Source organism: Alligator sinensis, unplaced genomic scaffold (genome assembly GCF_000455745.1).
Source record: "Alligator sinensis unplaced genomic scaffold, ASM45574v1 scaffold781_1, whole genome shotgun sequence".
Taxonomy (NCBI): Eukaryota; Metazoa; Chordata; order Crocodylia; family Alligatoridae; genus Alligator; species Alligator sinensis.
This window is the reverse complement of record NW_005841845.1, coordinates 4,904,443-4,913,629: the sequence shown is the minus strand read 5'-3', so window position 1 is coordinate 4,913,629 and position 9,187 is coordinate 4,904,443. Positions and strand designations below refer to the sequence as shown.

At 56.5% G+C, this 9,187-nt stretch overlaps 1 protein-coding gene across 5 annotated transcripts in view; it reads left to right on the top strand.

Annotated features, from left to right (window-relative positions):
- Positions 1-9,187, top strand: part of ST3GAL3 (ST3 beta-galactoside alpha-2,3-sialyltransferase 3) — a 252,539-nt gene that overhangs the window by 219,377 nt on the left and 23,975 nt on the right. For all 5 annotated transcript variants that reach the window (XM_006015801.3, XM_025206885.1, XM_006015800.3 and 2 more), the window contains one exon: positions 8,956-9,102. In XM_006015801.3, coding sequence (XP_006015863.1) covers positions 8,956-9,102 — 147 coding nt within the window. The remainder of the gene's footprint in view (positions 1-8,955; positions 9,103-9,187) is intronic.

The following is a 9,187-nucleotide window of genomic DNA, read 5'->3' as shown; positions in this document are numbered from 1 at the left end:
GGCAGCTCCTCGTCACCGGGGTCAGCAGCGTCCTGCGCCGGGTGAGCGGTGGCCCTCCCTCCTGCAGCACCTCCCTCCGGCTGATCCCAGGAGCCTGGCATTGGATTTTGGACTTGCGCACTGCCCATCCCGCCCTCCTCCCTGTGGGCTCTTGCAGGCAGAGCTTGGCTCCCGCGCTGTCTCCCTGCTGGGCTGAGCGCCCTTGGCTTTGTGGCCAGCGCACCCAGCTCTGCCCAGGCCTCTTGGGGCAGGAGGGAGTAGCTGGGAGGAGCCTTCTCTGTTATCCAGGCCAATATTCAGAGCCAGACGGGAGCAAGATGCACAGTCTTGCCCCGCAGTTGAAGGGGGGAGCTGCCTGCCTCGGGGTGTCCTGCCCTCTCGGGGGGCCGTGCAGCATGCAGGAGGTCAGGGGCAGGTCTGGCTGGCCCCAGGGCCCTCTGCCATATCCTTCTCCCCATTTTTGTTGCCTCCTTTAAGCCTGTGGGTGATTTGTTGTGGCAGCACAACTTTGAAGGGGCTTTGTAATGCCATTAGCAGCATCCATCCCCATCCTCCCGTCTGCCTCGTATCGCAGGCCTCGCACCGCGAGGACTTTGGTCATACTGTTCTGTGTTCCTGTGGTGCCCGGCAGGATGGGGGCTCCTTGTTGCTGTGGTCTGTGACAAAGGGGGTCTTGGCTTTATGCAAGCTCCTTGTCCAGCCTGGGTCCTGTCCTTCCACAGGAGCGCAGGGCGGGTGATGTATTGTCCATCACAGACAAGAGGGGGAAGGTGCTTAGAGAGCATCCAGGCTTTCCGCCCATTGTCTTGGGGCCATTCAGTGCATGCAGGCCGCACCCCTGACCTCACGCCACGGCTCTGGGCTCCCGACGGGCTGCCGAGCCACACGTCTTCCCCAGCGTCCACTGCTCATCAGTTATTGTACGTGTCTGCTCTCAGCCCAGAGAGGGCAGGGCAGCCCGGCGGGAAGCCACTGCTTTGGAAACCTCCCCGAACATCTGCATCCAATCAACCCCGACATCTCTATTAGACATAATAGAGCCCGCTCCAGCTGAACACCAGCAGCCAGGAGCCCGAGGACAGACCGCGCTGCAGATGCACCCGCCCCGGAGGGTGCTAGCAGCTGGGCAGCAGCTGCCTGCGGTCGGTAATTGCGGTGGGCTGCGCTCCATAGCCTGCCCTGCGGAGCTGGAGAGCCCGACCGCGAAGCTGCAGAGGGAGCACCTGGCTCCAGGGTCTGCAGAGCTGAGCCACGGCAGGGGGTGGGCGGGGAGGATTCGAGTTGTCCTGAGCCAGGAAGCAGCTCTGTCAGCCCCTTGGCAGGGGGGAGGATGCCAGGACTCGGACTGCTCTGTAGGTCGTGCCCCGTACTCGTTCTCTGCTGACCTCCCCTTCCGTTTTCTTTCCAGAACCGGTATAGCGAAGTGTAGAGAGAGGAGACTCGCAAGGAGGAAAGGGAGAGCTGAGGTGCGTCCGCACAGGCAGCGAGGGGCTGCGTCGGAGCAGCTAGTAAGTGAGGGACAGAAGGGAGAGCCCTGAGCGCACGTGTAGGTAGCCCCCATCGGCACGTTGTACCTACCCCAAGCGTTCCAGGAGCGGCAGAGCTGCTCGCCCAGCTGTATCTCCACAGCGCTGTGCATGCACGCAGGAAAATTGTCCCCTCCCCCAGCTTCTGCTCCTATTTACCTACAAAACCCACCAGTTTCTCTGCCTCGGTCGCATTCTCAGCTGTCTGGGCAAACACACATCCCAGTCAGGCCCTTGCAGAGGGCAAGGCTGCACTAGCCAGCCTGGGTAGGCCACAGTCACAGGGAGCTCAGAGCAGACCAGCTCGTCATTTTGCTCATGTGGGTCTCCGCTGCCGTGGCTCGAGAGCCAGCAGCACCTGGAATAGCTCGAGCATCGACTCTGTGCTGCCGTCACTCCAGGCCAACGCGGGGTGGCTGAGGTCTGCTGCAGTATGTGTGTGCATGTTGCCCCTGCCCACGGGGGCTCCATGACAGGTCCCTCCGCAGGCCACGCTCTGCTGCTGTGTTTGAAGAGTCTTACTTGCCACCTCGTCCCGGGGCAGTGCAGGGGCAGAGCCGGCTCCCAGCCCCGCGTTAAGGCCCTGGAGCATGGGAGACAAGAGAGCCTCTGCTTGCCGGTTTGGATGGCTGACGCTTTCCTGCCCACAGTGACTGGTACCCACTCGGGTAGGGAGTTCCCTTTTCTCCCTCAAGTGCTGAGCTGTTCCTCGCGCTCTGTCACCATGGGGAGGAGTTAGAGACAGAGCCGCTCACAAATGGCCAGGGAGTCGTGCAGGGAGCCTGGACACAGCCTTCCAGCCGGAGCAGCCACCTGCCCAAGCAGTGGTCTGCATTCACCCTCCCCATGACTTAGCTTCACTGTTCTGGGCTGACCCTGATGCACTGTGGGCACCTCCCGTGGAGTGACCGAACACGTAGCTGCTGCCCCGAATCGCCTTCCTCCCCTGTGGGGTGCCTGCCAGATCACCCCGTCCCCCAGCCCAGGTCCCCTTCTTCCCTCCTTCAGAGTTCCCCACATTCAGCTGGACGTCATGTTGTGCCCATCGCGATCCCTGAGGCCAGCCAAGAGCAGCCTCCTGCCAGCACCACGCTCATTTGGCAGAAGTGCTGGGAGGCCGTTCTCAGCAGTTGCTCTGGAGCTCCCTCCCCTGCCCCCCAACCCCCGGGGGCTTGACTGAACCCGCGCCCAGGCATCTTCTGGAAGTGCTGTCAGGCCTTTTTATTTGGGCAGGTCTTCACCAGGCAGGTGATGTACTGGAGTGTAGTATGGGGCATTTGCTCTACTACATATTATTTCATTTTAATATTTTTATTTGTCTTGCTAATGCCTCTGATTTTCATTGTAAGCTGCCCGAAACCTCTGCTGGGGAGGGCGGTGTATAAACCAAATAAATGCATAAATCCACCCAAAACCACCTCCTTTCCCTGTTCCATGGACTGGCAGGGAAGTGGGGGTGGGCTGGTGTTGTCAATAGACTCATCCCCATGAAAGTCTCTGCCTATGAAATGTTGGGATCCAAGGTCCAGCTCCCCTGTTTGGGCAGGGAATGGCTAACGGTGCTCTAGGCAGTGAGGATCCCCAAACATAGCTGCTGGTTTCTCTCCATAGCGGTTTATCTGGCCACCACTCACCTGATGTTTGATAACCATTCTTAATGACGGAAGACTCCCAGTTGGTATAGATAATACCTGGAGAAATACAGTGAAGCCGTAGTCATGGGCTTTCCATGTTGCTCCATAACATCTGCTCTCAAATAGTGGCCAGCACGGCCTCTGGCAGGAGAGGATTTTTAAGCCAAGGTATAATAAGTACTTAAAATAACCCCTGTATGAAATGCACCAAAAACCCCCTCCTTCTCGCTTATTAAAGCTTGTAACTTAAACCCAATTGCTGTTTGTAACCTGAAACCGATTTCTGCTCAAATCCTGTCACTTGTGTAGAACCTACTGGAGACTGAGCCCAGGCAGCGGACGTTTATTGCCTGGACTCGATCAAGTTTGCAAACTTGAGCATGCAGGTTAGAAATGATGGGTGCTCCAAGCAGTCTCCATTCCAGCCCTTTGTGCCTGTCCTCGTGACAGGACCCCAGAATCGCTTTCCCTGTGAGCCCTGTCCCCTTCCATGCACAACATGGTTTTCATGACTAGGTCTCAGGAGTCACGATTTCTTGTTACCTTCTTCATTTCTCTTTCACAGCTGCTTTCTGGCAGCAGAAGGCTCTCACAGATCAGGACCCCAGGGGTTATTCCAGGTCCTGGAGAAATGTGCTTTACAGTTTTGCACCCTCCCTCCCTCCAACCTGCTCTAATCTGCCCTGGTCTCTCTGGGCACTTGTACATATGACAGGGCTTTAGTCCTTTGGGGTTGCATTCTGTGCCCCTAATTGAAGCGGTGGGTTTTATTTTTCCATCACTATATTTACGTCGTTGTCCTGGCGGTCGCAGGTGCCTACTGAAGGCAGAAGTCATGAGGGGCCCGATCTTTTTTTTTCCCTCGGCGGAGCTTGTCCACCTCTCCTGCAGCTGTGGAGTGAGCTGCTGGAGGGCCAAGTGGCCCCTGAGCTGCAGGGGGCCCCAGTCCTTCCCTCTATGGTTGTGGAGCCCTCCAAGACCGCCCACATGGGCTGCTAGCGGGCTTGGTGCTGCCCCAACTTGGAGGTGCCTGATCCAACTCTTCCCTGAGCCTGTCTGGACTTCTGGCACCTCATGTACCATCCCCACCACCTTCTCCAGCTGCCAGCAAACCTAGCCACCCTCCTGCTGCCTCCCCACACTGCCCCAGGCATCCTGCCAGCCACGGGCGCTTGCTGAAGGCAGAAGTGGTGAGGGGCCCAATTCTTTTTCAGCAGAACCTGCCCATCTCTCCTGCGTCTAGGGGGCAAGCCGACAGATTAATGACTGCAACGTTCCAAGTTGCAACATTGCAAACTATACTACATTGGGATGTGGTTTAGCTTGTGGCGATGAAAATTCATTTAAAACCCCCAAAACTCACATGGGTGTAAAGTGTGATGCCCTTAAGCCACACAAAAGGAATTTTTCGTCACATATACAAGCACCTTCTCTTCTCAGCCTTGCCCCCTCTCCACTGCTGTCCTCTTTCATGTAAGTCAGGGTATTTCCATCAACATCAGCCCTTACCTTGTCATCTTCCTCCTGGCAGCTGGGGGCAGCAGGAGCACTGAGGACTGGGGAAAGATTCTCCTTGCTCGCTTTTCCAGCAGCCACAGGCCCTGGGGAAGGTTCTTCTTGCCTGGTGTAGCTCTGGGCCAGGGCCTCCCACAAAACCCTGCTCAGCCCCTGCGAGTGGTGGTTTTCAGAGGCCAGCAGTTTAGATGGATTTTCACAGGGACAGACACAGGCAAGTCTCCAGCACCAGGATGACCCACCGGGATGCTCCCAAGCCCATTCTTTGCCTCATGCCATGGAAGCTCTAGAACTAATCTTGAGTTTCGTCTTCTCGGCATCAGCCCAACAGGGCCCTGGTTCGTGGCTGAAGCTCCGGCATTATTACACAGATAGTGGAAACAGCACCCCTGCAACGGCTGTAAGGATTGGCAATGTGTGAGACAGTGGCCTTGTTCTTGGAAGCAAATGACAGAATCATTTTTGCTGAAACTCTGAAAGAAAAGATGTGTCCAGTGGCCTAGTCCCAGCATGGAGAATCTTAGTGCGAGCACCCAGCTGAGCAAGGAAACAGCGTTATAATGCCACCGTGACCACAGACATTCCCTTAGTGAGATGATAATGAGCCAGGCGAAGGAGCTCTCTGTAGCAGTCTGATCTTGCTCTTTCATGAGATACCTCGTGGCATTCTGGTTTTATCAGATTAGTCACATCCAATATCAACAAAACACATGTAAGTGGATTAACACCTGACTGACTGATGGGTCTCAGAAACAGTCGTCAGCACATCGTGATCGATTAGAATTTCTTTCTGCCAGGGTCGGGCCAGACCAGACGCTGTGTAACACATCCATCAGCCGTTGGGAGAACGGACATAAAGTCATCACTGGTGACATTTGCAGAGGGCCCAGCAGCTGGAGGCACAATAAGCAATGCTGAGGCCAGGACGGTCAGAGGAGCCCAAACTCCTTGGCTGTCTGGGCCCATTCAGGCAGGCTGCACTGTAATGCCTCCAGATGCAGAGGCTTACATGGCTGGACCTGGCCTGCAGGCTGCACCTACAAACAGGGGCCTGTGTCTGCGAACCGCTGTGAACAGTTCACTAAAACATCAGCCCAGTGCTCAGCAGCTGGCAAAAAAGGCAAACCAAATGTTAGGGACTGTTAAAGAGGGAAGCCTGAACAAAATGGGAAGTATCGTGACGCCCTCTTACAAATCCGTGATGCATCCGCAGCTTGGATCTGGTGCCCACACCTCGAAAGGGATAGAGACGAACTAGAGAAGGGAAGCAAGGATGATGAGTGGTACAGAGGGGCTTCCATGTGAGGAGAGACTACAGAGGCCAGGCCTGTTCAGTTTGGAAAAGAGTTGCTTCAGGGGGGACACGAGAAGGGTTTACAACATACTAAATGGGGAAGAGAGTAAATAAGGATTTACTACTGACTGTCTCACAATGCAAGAACAAGGGGTCACACATGAAAGGAGCAGGCAGTAAGTTTAAAACTAACAAGAGGAAGATCTTTTCCACACAGCCTGTAATTAGTGTGGGACTCTTTGCCACCAGATGCAGTGGGAAGTGACAGTTTAGCCAGGTTCAAAAGGGGTTTGACACATTTTTGGAGGAACAGGGAATCGGTCACTATTGAGCATGGGCGTGAGGGGCACGGCCTCTGCATCACACCTGCCTGGACCTTCAATGCTGGAGGCTGCAAGGGAGAGAGGAGCAAACGCTGCTCAGACCCAGTCACGCTCCCTTCCAGCCTCCGCTCTCTGCCGCCGCGTGACACCAGAGACTGGGCATGACGCACCTGGGGTCTGACCTGGTAAATGGCCATTCTTACGTTCCTCTGCATCTTAGGCAGGGTCAAGGGGTTGCAGCAGACACACCGCTTGGTGTGACCTTTTTAGACAAGGCTGGGGCCAGCGCGCTCCTAGGGTGTGTGAACAGGGGAGCAGCAGCAGGGAGGTGGTCGAGCATCCCGATGCAGCGTTGGTGAGAGCAGCGGTGGAGCCCTGGGGCCCGGCGCAGCGTCCGTAGGCTGAAGTACGCTGAGAAGTTGGAGGCGGCGCAGCACAGTCTGCAGCTGTCGTTCGGGGGCTGGAGACACTGCCGCAGGGGGAGACTTGAAGCCTTCAGGGTGTTTAGCTCATCACAGAGCGGTCTGCGCGGTGACTTGCTGCACTGCTGATGTACCCGCGTGGTCGGGCGGGGAAGCGTTGAAGCGGAGTGAAGCCCAGGTATCTGCTCTTTTAAGCCAAAATTGCCTGGTTGCTTCCAGCATTGCCCTCTGGGCCAGACAGGCCACGACCCGGGGAAGAGGAGGTCCTTTCAAGCTGTACAGCCGAAAGGTAGAGCAGTGATTCTCAGCTGGGTGCCGGGACAGCCTTTGAAGGGGGCATGGACCATCATGCAATGTTAATAGGGTGATGCGTGCAAACACTTGCACATGATTCACAAGATAAACCCAGAGATTTCCAACGTCATTCCAGCTTGCTGTGGGCTGTCCAAGGTCTTTCCCACAGGAGAATTGCTCTTCTTTGTTTTCCATAATCAACAGCTGAGTGAGCTGGCCCTTTCCAGGGGGGCCTGGAGTCAAACAGGGTTGGGACCCACCAGTGTAGAAGCTCCCAGGTTTGCAGAGCCGGATGGACAGGTCTCAGTGGGAGAAGGAGATCCCTGTGGGAGGCAGAGGTTGGAGGGGCCTTGGGTGCTGGCAGAAGAGGGTGAGCCCTCAGGTAGGGGGCAGGGCCTCCAGAAGACCCAGCTTGGAGCTGGCTCAAGGAGATGGCTGTGCTGGAGGAGGAGCGTGGCAAACTGTACAGCAGTTCAAGGTCTGGGACCACCCAGACCCTGTGGAGCAGGGTGTCCCCGTCCACATTCCCCTTGGGGCGAGGGAACAGTCCTGCTGCCACGCAGGGGAACAAGGACCCGATCGGGAGCCACGTGTGACTGTGGGGTCAGATGCTCATCAGGGCTGCGATGAAGGCACTGCAGCGTGCAGCTCCTGGAAGGGGCTGTGCATTCAGCCCAGAGACCTGAGCGGACGGAGGACCGACCTCTTGCCTGGCCACAGCTGAGTGCTGAAAGGCTCTGGAGCCTCTCGGAGAGGCTGAGCGGGGATCCGTGGCCAGAAGCTGAAAGAAGACGACCTTTGGTTGGAAACATCGGGCACATTTTTAACCATGAGGGCAGCTCGCAGTGGGGACAAGCCCCCCAAGAAGCGGCAGTTTCTCCATCTCTTAGTATTCTGAGATCGAGCCGGGGGGTCTTTCTGGAAGGAGCTTAGCCAAACTCAAGGTACTGGGCTGAGCCGTGGAGTAACGGTGGAAAGCTCTTGCATGGGACAGGCGGGAGGTCTCAGCAGCTGATCTGCTGGTGCCTTCTGGCCGTCAGTCGGCAGATCTGACCCATTCCCTGCAGCTCTCCTGCTTGACGGGGTTAGCACTGAAGATCCCTCCAGGTCTTGCCTTTTCCACACGTGCTGGGAGAGGTGGATAGTGGAGCAGTCGCCCATAGCTGGGATTCCTGGCTCGTTCCTCACAGCACCTGCTCTGCAGAGGATGGCGACTAGCTGTGAGCTCCCCCGTGCCCGCAGCCCCTGCGCTCTTCCACTTGCGGTCTGCCACAGCCGAGCGTGGGGTTGGGGTCTGTGAGCGGAGTATCTCTGTAATGGGGAGTTGTGCTACTCTGTTCAAATCCATCTTTCCCCACCTTGCCAACATCCCCGTGCTTTGCTAGATAGAGACGTTACTGGGAAGCAATGGTAAATGAAGATGCATAATGCAGGTTAGGCGCACGTGTCAACTGTGCAGCTTCCCGGTCCGTCAGGCTGTATGGAGCACGGGGCTCTGCAGCCAGTCTTTTCCCCACATGAGGAATGAAAGGCACTGGTGGGCTGCGTTCCCAGAACCAGGGAGACACGTGGCCAAATACAGTGGCTGGTATGAAGAGCAGCCAGCCAAGAACTCGCTCTGCTTTGATTCAAATTGTCCTGGACTTAGATTTGGTCTTAGTGGTTTGGGGAAGAACAAAAGCTTTTGTAGAGGCAAATTGAAGTGACAATCCCAGGCCTGGGGCAACTGCATGCATCATTTAAATGCTTGCAGGGAGCTCCCGCGCTTGCCAGGGACGTCTACATCTGCTGTCCCACCCATTGGCAGTGGAGGCATCTCCTCAAGCTGCGAGTGCACCAGAGAAAGGGGGAGCGAGAACTGGTGTCCTCCCTGCGCTCTGAGAAGGCGAGGGCAGAGGAGTCTTAATCTGACTGCTGTGCTTCCTTGTTGGTTTTTGTGTTCCCTAGAGCGCTGCCGACGGGTTTTGGAAGTCCGTGGCAACCCGCGTCCCAAAAGAACCTCATGAGATCCGCATCCTGAACCCTTACTTCATCCAAGAGGCAGCTTTCAGCTTCATCGGACTGCCCTTCAACAACGGCCTGATGGGCAGAGGGGTAGGTGCAAGGTGGGGCCAGCAGGACTGAGGGCGGAGGCGAGAAAGCTGGCCCTGGCACTTGGCTTTTTGTCTGCTGCTGGCGG